The sequence below is a fragment of the Gadus macrocephalus genome, chromosome 6 (assembly GCF_031168955.1).
Source record: "Gadus macrocephalus chromosome 6, ASM3116895v1".
In the NCBI taxonomy this organism is placed as follows: domain Eukaryota; kingdom Metazoa; phylum Chordata; class Actinopteri; order Gadiformes; family Gadidae; genus Gadus; species Gadus macrocephalus.
Genome location: NC_082387.1, coordinates 21,761,144 through 21,778,619, shown reverse-complemented (window position 1 = coordinate 21,778,619; position 17,476 = coordinate 21,761,144). Strand labels below are relative to the sequence as shown.

Genomic DNA, 17,476 nt, shown 5'->3' with positions numbered 1-17,476 from the left:
TCAGAGGCACAACATATCTGCAGGATGTTGAGGGATTTAGGTGCACCCATCCCATTCGTCAACTCCTCGCTCTCCATCAACCGACCCCTTCTCCTCTTATATTTCAATATTTATTTTATTGAATACATTTCATATATGTTTTAGTATGATATATATGCATAACTTATATATTTTTCCAAATAATGTACCTTTACTTTATTCACACACACACACACACACACACACACACACACACACACACACACACACACACACACACACACACACACACACACACACACACACACACACACACACACACACACACACTTTATCTCTCCTCATAAAGTCTAAGATGTTAGCAAGTGTTCAAATCCCTAAATCGAAAAAAACTGCTGGGTTTGACACCAGCAGTGTTCACGTACTCCTAGCCATGATTCAAGGGTCAACAATGTGCAGTATTGTATGAAAGAGAGGGAACTTTAATAAAGCCAAGACACTATATTATCATATTATCTTGAGTATTTAATGAACATAATGCAAAGGAAACAGAACAACAATCTAGCTAGTACCTTAAAAACGTTTTGATAAATACAATAGAATACCCTTTCTAAAATACTTGAAAGCAATCACTGAATATTAACTTGCCTACGTATAAAAAAGAGAAATGAGAAGTGAGAACATGAGTGATTTTACAGTAAAGCATGATGATGGTGATTCAGTGTAAGATCAATCAAGAGTAAAACAAAAATTCCATAAAATCTCACAGTTTCTGGACAATATATAAAATATATTTAAGTGTAATTTTATTTCCTTTCGAATGAAAATGAGCCACATATCAAGCTGAAAACTGAAAACATAATTCACAGAACTGTATCTGAAACACAGCCGAGTATGTACTACCCATCCAAAAAGCATCATACATGAAGTCTACAAACATTCGAGGTACTGCAAAATACCAAAGTTAATTAAATTCTCAAAGAGATCCTATGAACACACCTGTGAAACAGCAACGGACGACATACGGCGTCTGAATCGTGTGGTTGTTAACAGATATCGGATGACAGAATACGGAACAATACATTTTGAAATAAATAAATACATTGGAATGTTTGGTTTCATTTACTAGTACAAAGTTATTGTTTATAAGTTGTTAAATATGGATTAATACTGTACATAAGAACATTGGTTTTGCAGCCTAAAACAGACCAATTAAATGAAGCAATGTGTCATTGTGGATTTAAAACCTTCATTAACTCCAATTCAAGACATGAACAGATCTTTACCACTACCTACTATGAATATGGTCCTGTCAGCCAAACACTGTTATCCCCACCCTATTAAAATGGTACTGAAGTAATGTACAGGTCTGAGAGCATCACAGCGCCCTTAAATAAACTCTGGCTGAAACAAACAAGAGACGCGGGCTACGTGGGGGAAAGCATAAACCCATGCCCTCCCTCTTCTTCTTCTTCTTCTTCTTCTTCTACTTCTTCTTCTTCTTCTTCTTTTTCTTCATTTCATTGTTTAGATCCAATCCAAGTCTCTAAATGAGAACACAACATCGTAGCTCAGTCCTCTGCGGCTGCCATCAACACCCAGAACCTTCCTATTTAGTATATGTTTTGCTTTGTTTTCTATCTACATTTGAGTGGACCATAAGGTAAAGAATGATGAGTAGCCATACTCTGGCCAGTGTTGAGTCTATGCTAGCAGTTGTACACGTTCGCTCCTCACTCGCATCGACCGCCAGAGAGACAACCGACGTTGAGCCAGAGTTCCTCAGACGGCCGAGAGGTCCATGCGATTCGCAGAGTTGGTGCTCTTGTCCCACGTGTTCATCTTGGTGGGGGTCATCCCTTCCTTGTTCCCGTTCATCTGGAGGTCATAAGAGGACGGGGTAGGACAGGGGGTTGGAGAATTAGTGATTTGCAAGCAATGGCTGAGTTCTGGCCGATTCAACCTGCCGTTGACCACACTCACAATGTCGGAGTTGAAGGGCTTGACGTTGATGTTGCGGATGGAGCTGCTGGTGAGGGACCACACCTTCGTTTTGTGTTTGAAGGCAGCTCTGACCTAAAAGAAGAAGTCCAACAATGAGTCCCGTTCAATGAGGGGTTCTATAAACCATTTGTACAGAGAGAATGGGGACAGACAACTCCTTACCTCAGAGTTCAGGAGACAGTGGAACAGGAAGACAAAGAATCCCTGATGAGAAATACAAGAATACAATAAACCAGGAGTGCAAGCAGTCACACGCAGTGTTCACAGCCCACCCACTGCCTATCAACACACACACACACACACACACACACACACACACACACACACACACACACACACACACACACACACACACACACACACACACACACACACACACACACACACACACACACACACACACACACACACACACACACACACACACACACACACACACACACACAGGTTTAATAGTAGATGCTGTTTATGTGTGATTTTGTGCCACCTGCTGGCGAAGTGGTGCATTACGCTTAAGAGCAATTGCCTTTAAGGGGTAGTTCGGAATTTTGGACATAGGGGCTGATTCCCAAGTTAACCTTGGTGTTCTTTATCATTGGAGACAGTTTTCCACACATTTCATTCAGTCCTTCTAGTTGCAGAGTTTGCTCGTGCTAGGCTAGCGCACGGCAACGGGCAATACTAGCCTGCTAATAAAACAGTCTTACCCACTCCACAGTAGGCCTACACCCGAGGCAAATCAACTATAATGCCAGACGGTCGATGTAAATGTCTGTGTTGATAGAATAATGTTAGAGATAAAACCAACCATGGAAGGCAGTCTCAGAAGGATAAAAAGTGATGCTGCATACATCAACGGCCAAACAATATCACCGTACACGCCCTACATCAGGTTGACAATAAATACCATCTGCTATCAATACAAACATTTCTATATTGCAACCTTCATTTAGACTACTGTATCTTTACCCATTTTGAAATAATGAGTGCAATACAAATGAACAACAATGGCAGTTTGTCTGATAGGTGTGGGCTGATTAGCCGTTACAAGCCATTTTGGAAATCTGACCCTTATGACATCACAGGTGGCCGTGTCCACCTAGATGTGTGCTGGATAGATCAGTCTAACAGCCTATCCAGTGGAATGAAGCAAACGTTGCTCATCTATCCGTCACACATCTAGGTGGACACGCCCACCTGTGATGTCTTCCTACCTATTCAAGCGGCGCAAGTTGGTTGGCGCTATCCTGCTAATTTCTCTTTGTGAGAAATACGAAGTGTGGCGTCTGAGCGTGTGCATGGGTTGAAATGCGTGAGACTTCAGAGCCCTGCAAAATATGGCATGTACACCAATTTTCTGAGTCTTTCGGGCAGATATGCCGAGCGAATCACTTTAACCGTGAATTATAGTGCCCCCTATCGGAATTTCGGAACCAAACTTTATCATGACCTGCTTACTGGGGATATGTATATAAAGTCCACCGCTGAGAAATAAGCACTACCAATCCGGAATAATAACACCCAAAGCCTAAAATAACAAATACCGTAGGTATCCACACTGTGAATACCTAATTAATTTTCCAGCAAACACCCCATCAAAACTCCTTACTTGTAATGAGTTAAACACGGCGAAGATGTAGAGGAACGCCAGGGAATGTGTGTTGACGGTGAGAACGCCAAAGATCCAGGAGATGCCCAGGATAGGCAGCAGCACGGCCACCGCCTTGGCAGTGAGCCTACACAGGCAGCAGGGGGAAAGAGGAAGGTCACGGCCATGTCTGTGGTCGGAATCAACACCATTCAGAGCAACGTCCATGTTCAGGGGAACTCACCTGACAGCGTTGGCATCTCCGTGAACCTTGTAGCTCTCTGTGCTAATGCGAGATATGATACGTGTAACAGAAATCAGGATGCCAATGTTGACCTAGACAGAGAACACACGCATCGCCTGCGTTAGACCACACCATGTGGACACGTGTGGAACGGTAAACCAAGCCAAGACTGAGTCAAACAGAATAAAATGTTGTAACATTTGAAATGGGCCTTTCTCACCACAATGACAAAAAGTGCTGGGGCCACAAAGGCCCAGATGGCTCCGTTCGTCAGAGACAGCCAACAGCTGAAAGAGAGCAGGGGGAAGGTTCAAGACCAGCCATTATCGACCGCTAATGGCTCCATTTCCAGTTGCAGTTATAGCTACGGTAGCTGCGGTAGAAAAGTGCGTAGCGCACGTCTCAATGTCCAGTGTATTGAGTCATGCTGTAAACACGGATAATGTCTTGTGTGTCTGATGTTTAGTGACAAATGACTGATGTAAACTAATTAGGGGGAAATGGTTCAACCCAGTTCCAGTTTGATGGTTATTACTGGAGTATCAAGGGTCAGACGTGAACTGAGGCTCTTCATGCCAGAACTGTTGTTTGTGCATACAGATCAACTTATTTACTTATCAACTTCTCCGTAGCTGGTCATGGACGAGGTCATGGAGACCACACAGATCACCAGAGGACAGCCTGTAGGGGGAGACATGCAGAGATGGTTGTCGCTGTTTGATGGTCAACTTCATCAGCAAAGAATCACAGTCATCATATTTAGGGGGCCAAGCACAAAGGTCAAGATGCCATATTGTAATTGTTAGTGTTTATATTGTTTATTAATTTTTGTTACATTTTTAAATGGAAAGAGAGTCAAAGAGTTGTTAAATATTGTGTGCATAACATTTGGCATTATACTCCAATATGTGCTGCAAATTGGAATTGAAGGACGCTGTTAAAGAGCATCAAGTTGTCACCATCAATGGTCCTCATGTAACAATGTGATGTTTGCTCTGTTCAGACCCACGGTTATCGCCATAGCAACACAAAAGTTTGTTATTATAAAGTCGTATTTCCAAATAAATAACGGTGTCTTTGTTTTTTCTATTGTTTTAAGCATGCCAGATAGATAGGTGTGGTTTGGAGGGTTGCCTGAACATTACGGTGTTCCTTAAATGGCTTTAGAGGGTCTTGCCCCTATCCATCTGGGAATATATATAAACTGAAACAAAGTCAGAGATGTCCGTGCTAATTGTGCTTGACCCAGGTCTTTGTTGTAACACGTTCTCCAGTGCTCTCCACGTTCTCCACGTTCTCCACTATTTATCTATCTATAGAGAACTCTTAATACATCACAGACGTTCACAGCTCCTTTTTGCTGCGACCTGACCCGTGCTCCACCTCTCATTGAACATTACCAGATAAAAAAGAGATACTTTTACTTTGAAAGAGGAAATTAAACGAAAAACTCTCTGAGATTCATTGTTGCAAAACAGCGGGAACCATTAATGACAAAATGATTGCTTTCCATCAAACGTGTGTGTGTGTATCCGGCATTGGGTTTTGCAGTTGGCCCACGACGAGAAAGAACTACTTTGGCAGAAAATCCGGTTACTCATATGAGGGAGATCTTATTTCCACTAATTGTTTCAGTGTGCGGAGGAGGAGAGAGCGAGCAGGGAAGCTCAGCGTGATGCGTTCAATGTGTATTAGCTGAACCCGGGTCTGTCCACTTAGGCACGGCAATGGTACGAGCGCAGACAAGTCAAATAAGAGTCATTGTTTGATACCGAAATAATGATTTAAGTGATACGTGTGCGTTTAAGAAGGAGTCGGTTTGAGGGGAAGTGGCTCCTGTGAGTTGCGAGATGCTTTCGCCGCGGTTACTGACAAATAACGGAAAAAGAAAACGATCCTTTGTATATTCCTTTGCTAAATTCCAATATATAATTAACATTGTTATCGTTATCATTCTTGGTTATTATCTATACGTATATCATTTGGTTAGCGGGTGGCGGTGGGCGTACCCCAGCCAATGGCGTAGTAGTACAGGTGTTTGCTGCCCTCGGAGCCGAACACCTTCACCACCATGCTGTAGAGGTGGAGGCCCTCCACCAGCATCCAGGAGAACGCACTCAGGAAGAAGAAGTGCAGCAGGACCGCCATCACCTTACAGGGCAGCTGGATCGCAGAGGCACGCACCCACACAGAAACAGACAAAGACACACACAAAACGCACGTTCACACACGCACACACACACACACACACACACACACACACACACACACACACACACACACACACACACACACACACAAACACACGTACAAATAGGAAAATATGCACAATCACACACAGACACGCACGGTCATAACAGCACGCACAAAGAAACATAAAGGCAACCACAAACATTCACACACACGCACATGAAGAAGATGAATCACCTTTATTTCTGGCTGGGGTGATGAACTCAATGCTTGGTAAGGGGAGGAGGGGAGGAAGAGGAGTAGAAGGAAGGAGGATAGGGGAGGAAGAGGAGTAGAGGGGAGGATGATAGGGGGGGTAAGGGAAGAGGAATAGGGGATAGGGGAGGAGTAGAGGAGGATAAAGCAGCTCCAGGGAGGAGAAACGTACCGTGCCGGGCTCGAAGCGAGAGCTGATGAGCAGCAGGATCTCAGCCACCAGGATGGCGAAGGACAGGTTGGCGTGGATGTGGTAGCGCTGGTTACGGATGGTGCTCACCGACCTGCAAACAAGAGCAGAGTAGTCAGGTCCCTCAAGCCGGAGTACTGGGCCTCCTGTCCGACCCCATGGATGTCTCTTCAGTAGACAGAGGAGAGCTCTGCACACCCTGACTAAATCATCCACAGTCAGACCACGGCTGTGCTCATGGTCATGTCGATTGAAGGCTCGAAATCCTCAAGCGTCATGATAACTCTCACAGTCTGAAGAGAAGCAGAACCAGGGGAGAGAGGATACAACGCTGGACAAACGGTAACTAGACAGGGATTCTGCTCTGACTCTCTTAGCTCTGGCAGTTTAGATAGTCATAATCAGTGTCCATGTTCATATGTAGAGTTCATATGCGATCAAGACCATATACAATCACTGCAAAACACTGTACAAACGCACTTTAATAAAAGCACAGTATAAGCCAAAATCAATAAAATCTGTGTAAAAACAACACACATCCATTAAATCGGTTCTTATCAATAAAAAGGCTTTGCAGCCACACACACTGAGGTAGTAAGTCAATTGAAATCTGTTTTGCATGTTCATGTTTGAAAGTCATTCTGCTCCATAAGGCATGATGGCGCCATGGATACAAGCCAAACCAATGTAAAGTCCCAAAAATAAAAATACTAAAGTTATGAACAATAAATAATTATGAATAATGAGGAAGCTGAAGGATCAAATGTAGATCAATGAAATAGATGCAAATGATGCGACTGTACTCACGACAGGATTGCAAAAGTGACCAGAGTAATTGCGAGACAGAAGATGGAGATGGAGCAACCGATGTAGCCGATGATGGACAGTGCCACCTGGTGGACCTCACTAAGCTGTGCACAAATAAAAAACAAACAAAACGACAAATTATACATAGCAATAAAGTATAAACACATCATTATCTTGTTTACGAGTCGATCTTTTAAGCAATCCGCCATGATATAAACCACAAGTGAAGCCAGAACTCTGGAGATGAGCCAGAATGCAATTAAGGAAGCAGCGACCTCTGTAGGCCGGAAGGGAGCCTAGAAGCATCGCTACACTTTGGGCCTTAATATTACGCGCCCTTTCCAAGATGTACAGAAGTAAGTGATTAAGGTTAGACTCTCCCTGCCATACTCTATTCCAGAGGCTCTGCCATGTTTCCTTTAGTGTTCACTAGAAGACGGGGTGGCCAGGAAACATAAAGTGGTCTTGATGAGATGGATGCTGATCACCGTGTTAGTGACCCTCATTACTGTCTGACATCATGTCATTGTAATAAAGTTGAGAAGAATGAAAGAAAAAATGAAAGCTTTCTGAAAAAAACATATTAAGGAGCTCGGTTGCTTTTTGTTTTGAATGGTTTCGCTCTTGCATCTTACATGATCTAATGCTTTTGTTATGTATATATATATATATATATATATACATAACCTTTTTTATTAGAAAATTCTAAAATCATTGTTGGGGTTAATAACACATTAAGCAATACATATTATAATTTTGTTCTTCAGAAGACTTGTTAAATGTGTGGCTAATCCTCTCTGATCCCAGATTTCCCATCTGGTATCAGTAGATTAAGGTAAAGGTGTCTTCTGCTGGGAGGGGGGGGGGGGGGGGGGGATTCCATCCAGGCTGCTACGAGGATCTGGTTTTGATTCCCCATGAACCCTCCCTGTCATTAGGGGCTGTGCAGTAGGGGGGGCCCTAGGGATTTTGCAGCTGAGGAACCGGGCCCTCCACTAATTAGAGAGCAGCTCGTGGAAAGTATAGACTCAGACGGACCTCTGCTACCCAAACACAGAACCCACACCGAAAGGCCCTCTTTTTTTCCTATTTAGGGACACCATCTGCAAGTCACGGCCGTAGCACAGTGCTGAGAGTCTGGACAACAGTGAAGAGAGGATGAAACCAAAACACTGTGGTGGTGACAGCAGCCGGCAGGGAAGTCTGGCCTCTGGCACCTGCCGTTGGCAAACGTGCTTTGCAGAACCGTCAGATAAATACGAGTGAACAGTAAAAAAAGGGAAACTGCTGTGGCTTGAAGTTGTTCCTGATTTCCATTTGATTGCATGAGGAACAGCAGATACCATGTGTCCGACTTAATAAGACAAAAACCGCCTCCTTTGTGAGGAGAGAGACCGACTCCTCTGGGGAGCTTAAGGCAGCAGCACACCATTCTGGTATTCCACAGAGCTGCTCCTCATGAAGACACGAGGACTAGCAACGCCGCTCGGGGTCCCCCAACGCCGCTCGGGGTCCCCCAACGCCGCTCGGGGTCCCCCAACGCCGCTCAGGGTCCCCCAACTCCGCTCAGCCAGAGCACAGATCCACATTGAGACGTGCATCTTGCCCTGCAGAGATGTCCTCCAAAATCAGCAAGGTGGGTCGCCATGTGATGATACACCACTCCTTTCCCCCCAAAACCCCTCACCCCAGTCCAGTGATCAGACTAGTGAGGAACACACTAGGACCCAGAGCATGGTCTACTTGTATGTACTGCTGCCTCCCCAATGCCTTACACCTTGGTGCATTTCACTCTCCAGTAAGCAGTGACCCAGCAGGGAGCCAAACACGACTGCGAAAGGCAAGTTCAGGTGCTTATTCCTGCGTTGATTGATCTTGATTGCATTGTTCTATTATTGCAATGAATGTGGCTCTTTGCCCTGTATTGATTCAGTGGAGCATTTGTTCATATCATGTCTGCCCATGTTCCCACATTATCCAACCCTCATAGGGACCGGGGTTTCCCCATTTGCATCTTTCAAGAGGTGATCAGTGTACCCGTTTGCCTTAGTCAAACCCTTAGTCAAACTGGGGTAGACATCAAAGGCACCAGCACTGTTACTGCTGCTGAGGGAAATACACCCCTCAAACATCCTCATGCTGTCAGTGAAGACCACTCCCACTTTCTACTCAGCCAATTCGATTCTTTTGCCTTTATTGACGAGTGAAATCCTATCTTAAAGTGCAACTATGCCCCAATAGTCAAGACCCTCACTGTCTCATTAAAAATGTTCTGCTGCCGTCCTCCATCCCATTCTCCTCCTCCAAGTCCTGGGTTCCTCTGTCTCCTGTAGCAGGAACTGCAGAGCAGACCTCACCAGGGATCCCTCTAGCCACCCCACTACCAGCAGCCTCTAGTCCCCATCATCTCTGGATTTACAGGCTTCTTCGTCCAATGAAGAAGACGAAATCACCAGAAATCACCAATACACATTTGGGGGGGATTAAGAAAAGTCTTCCAGATGTATACATAAGTTTTGCCTGGAGGGCATCCAATCAAATCAAGAACATTCTGTTTTCGTGTTTGGTTTTCTTTGTTTTTCGTTGTTATCGCGTGGAACCCCGGAAAATATGTCCTACCTTAACGGGCACGACCTGCATCAGGATGGCGAAGTTGGTCAGGTGGTTACACAGACACACGGAGAAGTTCACGTTTCCACCCGAACGCACGCAGCCCTGATTGGACCACACTCCCTCCTTTGAACTGGAGATGCAGAGGAGACAATAACCATGGTAACGAGTGAGAAACGTTGATTCAATACTCATATCATCTTAAGAAATGTTCTCATGCATTAAGCTGAGAAAGGCCAAGAAAAAGCACAAGACAAATGAACCTCTTTTCCCTGCAAACACAGAGAACAATGGGAAACATGTGAGGCGGGCAGTTACTGGATGAGCACGGATATGTGTTCCACTGCGTTTAATCTGTGACAGGACAATCCAATAATTCCCCTTTTTTTGGAGCAGAGGGAGGAAGCATCCTGAGTCCAAGTAAAACACTCTTGAAATGATTTATGCTTTCTAACCCGCCGCTTGGCTGTGCTGATGTGAATGCCGTGTTTTCACAGAGAGAGCCGCCTTGCACACCATAGCTCAGGATGCAATGCTGTGCCTTACACTATCCATCTCAGCAATTGACACCAAGAATTCTTAAAGAGCGTTATTTGAGAGACTACAAGTACTTTTGTTTTTTAAGTTTTTAGCCTTTTACTGTGCGTTCATTTTGGTAAGACTTTGGACTGTAGTGCTCTACTTTGAATTCATTGTATTGGTTATTTGGGGACCTTTCATCTGGGGGGCATAATGGGAGCATGCTGGACTTGGTGCTTTGTGCAAAGTGACAGGGACTCACCTATAATCTAAGAAGGCACAATAGAGGAAGACTTTGTTGCTCTGATTGACGGCTTGTTCCTCTTGGTCTTTGGTCTAAAAAGAGAAAATTATACAAACACAGACCGTTATAAAATAGCAGCCGACAGCAGAGGATTTACTGCATGCCTTGGTTCAGTTAATCAATACAATTTGGACATTTAATTGAAAATGTATTTATTTAGTTATTTATTCATTCCCATTTTTCCTCCATTCTTTCTTTCTTCTTTCGTTCTTGGTTTCTTGGTTTCTCGGTTTCTTATTATTTCTTCTCCCCTTCTTTCTTGGTTTGATCCACATGCCAGGCATGACAGCTTGATTGAGGTTTAAAACAGAGACTTGTGTGTTTTAAACTCGCCGTATAAAACACACCGTCCCAACGCAGAACCATCGCCGCTCTGTTGCTGTGCAACATCTGAAAGGGTGCTCAACTCGCCAGAGATCAGGACAAAACAAGAGAGAGGGAAGGGAACTGGCGCAGGGAGGTGCGAAGGTGATTAGTACCACGGCAGAGTATGCTGCGCCTAGCGCCTTCAACGGTTTGATTTGATTACAACTCACTTCTTCCAAACAATTCCTTAATATGCCATTTGGCCTCTCCCCAGGGGACAGTGATCTAATGGCTAAAGAGCAAGAATCTGTTAATCAGGGCATGGCGGAGGGGGTTTGAATTAACGCTGTCCCTCCTTTCCCCGGATATGTCATCCGTAGAAAACAAACAGTGAGAGAGCCAGTAGCCGTAGCGGTGACACGCCTCTCCTGATTGGCCCAGAGGCCCAGACGCCTGAGGCCGGATAAGTGTATGTTGAGATCGACCGTCTTCCCCCGTTTCCTCCTGGAAAATGTGAGAGTCAGAGAGAGAGAGAGAGAGAGAGAGAGAGAGAGAGAGAGAGAGAGAGAGAGGGAGAGAGAGAGGAGTGCGACTGACGGCAGGTCTGTCTAATTCCTGGTCTCATCGGCTCCATGATTCATAGCGGCTCAATACGTCGTAGCCCTCGTCGTAACACAAGAGCTGCTCTTACTCTGTCCTATCTCCTCCAAGGCAGCCTCTGCAGGCCTCCTGGTCAATCCACCCATAGAGAGAAGGGACAGGGGCTAGATCAAGGGGCCGATTGGGCATCGTATGCACACAGCTTCCAACCCCCCCGACAGGGACCGGCCTCGCTCTCTCGTACATCGAGTAGCACTGCTTCCTGGGGCAAAGTCACCCTGCAGTGACTTGGAATGGGTCGATGTTATGTTATGTTATGTTTGTGCAGGTATGAGCATGGTCGAGGACGGCATATCGCTTGCTCCTCACTCTCCTTCATACCATTCTCTTTCAAATCCTGCCTCAACTCACCACAACCACTGAACTCGTCATCTAGCCTGGGTAGCTCCGCCCATTCTTCCGGCGAATTGAGTTCTCTCTGCACAAGGGTCTGGAGAAGAGCAATACATTTCTTTCTGCTTCCGATTCATTTTTGCGGGAGCCAATCACCAAGCTGGCTTTTCCCCTTGGCGCGCTATTGGCTGGTTTAACACAATGACGACAGGGAAGCGACGGTAAGCAGCCAATCGCGTACAGAGTCAGTTGAACTAGGCCCGTTGATCACGCCTCTTGTGCTGAAGATAATGACGGCAGCTTCCCCAGACCAACATGCAGTTCTACGATTGGCTTGGTCCGGTAATAGCCAGGCTACTCGTCATCTACATCGAGTACAGGAAGTCCGTCAACACTGAATCCCATAAACTCATCATAGTCACTGGATTGAAATACAATAATAAAGTCTGCGAAAAAGGAAGGGTGCATACAAATCAGATCGTCACATAAGTGTGGAGTGGCGCTTGGCCTGAAGTCATCTGTAGCGACTGTGTGTCTGGCAAGGCCAGTATTTCAGGACAGGGATGCGAATCCCCATGTCACTTGTGAGTGTTAGAATGCACATTGAACCCCCCCCCCCCCCCTCCATGGGTTTCACGAACAAAGGGAGTTAAATTACACACCCGCTTACACGCAAACACACACACACACACGCGCGCACACGCACACACACACGCGCACACGCACACACACACACGCAGACACACACACACACACACACACACACACACACACACACACACACACACACACACACACACACACACACACACACACACACACACACACACACACACACACACACACACACACACACACATATAGGAAAATGCTGCATTGAGATGACTGCATCGACTCAGGTGCGGGACGTAAGCAGAACCAGCTGTGAAGGTATAGGCTGTTAACGATTAAGGGGACCTGGCAGCGGGGAGGGGACCCCTCTGTGAGGTCGACATGCCTGTCCTGTGGCACAGCGTTGCATAAAAAATATCGAGGGTAAGGGGAGATTTGAAGCAGAGCCCGGGTTGTGAGCAGCTGGCTGACGATATGCTCTCAGCTAATGGCTCCGCGTTCCTCTCGCTCGCCTCCAGCCCTGTGATGGCAAACAGACACGCCGTGACTGCAGACCCATTTTCTGCCTTGCCGACCGGTTGGCTGCTGGTGGGAGGGGCATATCCATCCGGTTGATCTAAAGCATATGGGTTTCGAAGGCATCGTTCATCCCTTAAAAGCGGTTGGGAAGGTTTGGGCGGAGAATCCGTGGCATTCTTCCTGTCCCATCTGCGTGTAATCCCTCCATGACAAAAGAGAGCAGCTAGTGTTAAGCCGTTGGACCCTGTCGGAGTGTCCGTCAGACAGACAGCCCTGTGAGTGACAGAGCTGGTGCGATCAGCCCCCTCTGTGGTTAGAGTAGCTGTACCCAGCTCTGACATCGAATGTCTCTCCTCATCCAAAGCCCCGGGGAGATACTGGGACGAGCCACAGTGTAGCTTTCCAAATGGTTAGAATACGGGCAAGGCAACAGATAGAGTGTCAGCATGCAGTGCCAACATGCTAAGGCATTTTCCCACTTACACACACACACACACACACACACACACACACACACACACACACACACACACACACACACACACACACACACACACACACACACACACAGAGGCCCACACACATACACACACAGAGGCACACACACAAACACAGACACACGCACACAAACACACAAACATGCAAAAACATGTACGCAAAAGCATGTGTGCACACACGCACGCACACACGCACGCACACACGCACACACGCACACACTCACACACACACACACACACACACACACACACACACACACACACACACACACACACACACACACACACACACACACACACACACACACACACACACACACACAGCCACATATAAAGCCAGACTCAAGCCAGACTCAAAGCCAGACGCAATTCCTCCCTACCCTCTTTTTGTTCTACATTATAGACTATTTGAATGAACTTCACGGATGAAAGACAATGTAGCCTGAGACATATTTTTCAACACAATACAAATCCGAGTTGTACTTAAACAAAACATCTTCAGAGGCTTGAAATATCAGATGAGCACTCAACAATTCTGTTGAGTGCATGAGAAATTAAGTTTCCTTTTTTTCTAATGGACATTTAAATTTTCCCCAAATTTGCGGGAAAGCCAAAGTGCTCTCTGGATCGCAATTCCAAAAAAACTGCATGTGGTGCTGATATCATCTCAGAACAACACGACTGCCAGCAGGAATCATAGTGGCCATGAAATGCAACCCTACAGTTAATCACCCTCACGAAGCCACTTTCATTAAAACTACAACGACCGTCCCTCCGTGACTAAGTGTTTACGACACACAAAAGCAGGGTTATTGAGTTAGCCGGATTGAGACGTCGGCTTTCTGACTTGACAGATCGCATTAGACATGGCACATAATGTATTCCAGACAGCCGATGGACACCGCTGATGAGAAAGGTCATGAAAACGCCTGGTTTTCTCTGTATGTTTAGGGGAGTCCCATACGGTATATATATATATATATATATACACGATCAAATGGCTTGGCAACAAAAGGCTGAAAATACACAGTATCGGGTTCACGTCTCATGCACACAGACATCAGTCCTCCCTTAATACAAACGTTTATTACGTATAAATATACATACCAGTTGATCTAATTCACAATCTATATATAGGTATATATGTATGTCAATAATGTATATGTGAATACGGCCCCTGATGTACAGTATATATACTGTACATCAGGGGCCGTATTCACAAAGGATCTTAGGGCTAAAAGTAGGTCCTAAACTGGCGAATTTAGGAGTAACTCCTAAAAATAATGGGATATAATAATTTAGGACTCCTAATTTTTTCACTAAGAGCAATTCACAAAGTATTTTAGGCCTAAAAGTAGCACCTAAGTCTAGGAGAGCTTAAAAGTCCTCAAGAGGACTCAGTAAGACCTATTCACAAAGAATCGTAAAATGGCTGCGAGACTAAATGTTTTGGAGACCATTGAAGACTTTGAGTTAATGAAGAGATATAGGCTAAATCGTGAGGGTATTAAACTTGTTGTGGAGTTAGTGCGGGATGCAATAACATCCCAGACTAACAGGAATAATCTGATTAGTCCTGAAATAAAATGTTTGGCAACACTACGTTATTTAGCGACAGGGAAAATGCAATTTTGAAATGCCGACGATTTAGGAATATCACAACCATCAGTCAGCCGTGCCATAAACCAAACTATCAACGCGCTCTCTAGACCATATATCATCCAACAGTTTATCCGGTTTCCTTGGGACATTCTACAATAGTATCAAAGCCAACTTCATGGCAATTGCAGGTAGTATGCCCGGTGTGGTCGGTGCTATTGACGGGACACACATAAAAATAATGCGCCATCAAAAGATGAGGACGTGTTCGTCAATAGGAAGAAAATGCATTACATCAACACGCAGGTTGTTTTTGATGCACATTTTAACATAGCCTACTGGATGTTGTTACAAAGTGGCCTGGAGCTACCCATGATTCGCGCATTTTAATGGAGAGCGGTCTGAGGCAGCTTTTTGAGAGGCACTATGTACCAGTTGGGTGTCACTTGCTGGGTGACAGTGGCTATCCCTGCAAGACGTGGCTCTTGACACCCTACCTCAATCCACAACCAGGAGCACAGTTAAAGTATAACATGCAGGTGATTACGCAGATTACGCTTAGTCCTATGCGTAAAACACATCGTATTGGCTCTTTGACGCCTTTTATTTGTTGAATCCATATTTATTATTGTTTACTGTGTTCCTCCATATATGTTAGAGCACACAAACATACTCGAAATGTTGTGGAGAGAGGATTTGGGTTTCATGGTTTCATGTCCTCCACGGCGAAATACGCCTCACCCCAGAGAGGGCAAGCAGTCATCACTGTATGTGCCATTCTACACAATCTCTGCAAGCGGAGAAACATTCCACAGCCAGACGATGATGATGATGATGATGACGACGATGAAGAGGACGATGACCACGATGATGATGATGATGATGATGATGATGATGGCGATCAACATGACAATGAATTTTGCCGTGTGGAACCGAGTGGACTGGCATTTAGGGATCACTTTGTGAATACACGTTTTAGGTAAACACCTTGGCACAAATCAGTCAACACACATTTGTGTAGTTAATAAAATTTATCATATATATATAATATATCATTATCGTGGTCTGCACAAACTTGTCATCATGAGTGTATTCTGCTAACTGCACTATAACTACCGTACTTAATAGGAATTCCTTTCTAGCCTAGGCTATTTCCTTGTTTTTCGGTGATTTAGTGGGCTCGTCTGAACAACCAATCACCGCACTGACGAGAATCGACGTAATCCATAGCAACGGCGCTTCACTCTTAGTTCACTCTTAGAGATTCATCCTTAGTAAGAGTAGGTCTCAGCGGCTTTGTGAATAACTTTTAAGAAAAAAACTCCTACGTAAAATGTTTTAGCGCGAGTTAGGAGCACTCCTAGCGGTAAGATGAAATGCTTTGTGAATACGGCCCCAGATAAATAGAACCCAGTTAAACCCCATGTGCTCCATGAACCACATGTAGAGAAAGCAGGCCGCAGCCACAGCCGAGCGCGGGGACACAGAGAGGAGCGAGAGGCCGGGGTGATGTCATGCTACCAGGGGACGTGTAGCGAGCCATGCAGCTGTGGTTCTGCAGACCCAAAACAACGCAGAGAGTGCTGAAAGGCCTGAGAGGGTGTGAAGTAACATTACAGCCAATTAAACAACTGCGCACATCTCGCCGTTGTTTTGATGGAATCGCTGCCGGAGCTTGTGTCAGGGGTTGGGCGTGGGGGAGGGGGGGGGGGGGCATTATGGGTTTGGGTGGGCAGGTTCATGGCACAACCACAGCAGGGTGGGGGGGGGGGATTCAAGGCTTCTTCACTCTGCGGACCAGCCATGAATTTAAAAGTGTTAGGGAACTCAGAAATCTCCATGTGTCGCCTGTCTCTGAGGAGTCAAGGGTTTCATACAGTGACTGAACGGGACCAAGCGAGAAATGGCAGGACCACAGTTGTGGGAGGCGTGGTTGGTGTAGTGGATGTTGCTGTTTCTACCGTCGGTGTGGTGCAGCTCGTAGGGATCAAGTGACGACGGGGGTAGCAAAAGCATGGGACTGGTGGTGGTTTAGTGAAACTCTGGATGCAATACTTCTGGAGAGTCGAGACCAGTGACTGCGAGACCGCCATCTGTAATTGATCAACACGCTGGCTCATAATCATGTGACTGTGAATGTGTGAGTGTGTGTGTGTGTGTGTGTGTGTGTGTGTGTGTGTGTGTGTGTGTGTGTGTGTGTGTGTGTGTGTGTGTGTGTGTGTGTGTGTGTGTGTGTGTGTGTGTGAGAGAGTAGGAGATG

The 17,476-nt window shown here is 45.5% G+C and overlaps 1 protein-coding gene across 1 annotated transcript; it reads right to left on the bottom strand.

Moving 5' to 3' along the window:
• Positions 1–483: 483 nt before the first annotated feature.
• adgrd1 (adhesion G protein-coupled receptor D1) lies at positions 484–12,319 on the bottom strand. The gene is made up of 13 exons (XM_060055014.1): positions 12,008–12,319; positions 10,649–10,722; positions 9,877–10,000; positions 7,258–7,361; positions 6,433–6,544; positions 5,825–5,978; positions 4,430–4,496; positions 4,036–4,102; positions 3,816–3,907; positions 3,593–3,719; positions 2,146–2,187; positions 1,963–2,055; positions 484–1,857 (listed from the first exon to the last, which is right to left on the bottom strand). Exons 1-13 carry the CDS (start codon positions 12,026–12,028, stop codon positions 1,762–1,764), a joined length of 1,173 nt encoding a protein of 390 aa, XP_059910997.1. The 5' UTR covers positions 12,029–12,319; the 3' UTR covers positions 484–1,761.
• Between the last annotated feature and the right edge of the window lie 5,157 nt (positions 12,320–17,476).

What these genes read in the sequence shown, in the direction of transcription:
- adgrd1 (XM_060055014.1), bottom strand. Translation starts at nt 12,028, where the DNA reads ATGACGAGTTCAGTGGTTGTG. An exon ending in AGCTACGGAGAAGTTGATAA is followed by an intron (nt 4,103 to 4,429) that starts GTAAATAAGTTG and finishes GCTCTCTTTCAG; the next exon opens with CTGTTGGCTGTCTCTGACGA. An exon ending in GGAGATGCCAACGCTGTCAG is followed by an intron (nt 3,720 to 3,815) that starts GTGAGTTCCCCT and finishes CTGCCTGTGTAG; the next exon opens with GCTCACTGCCAAGGCGGTGG.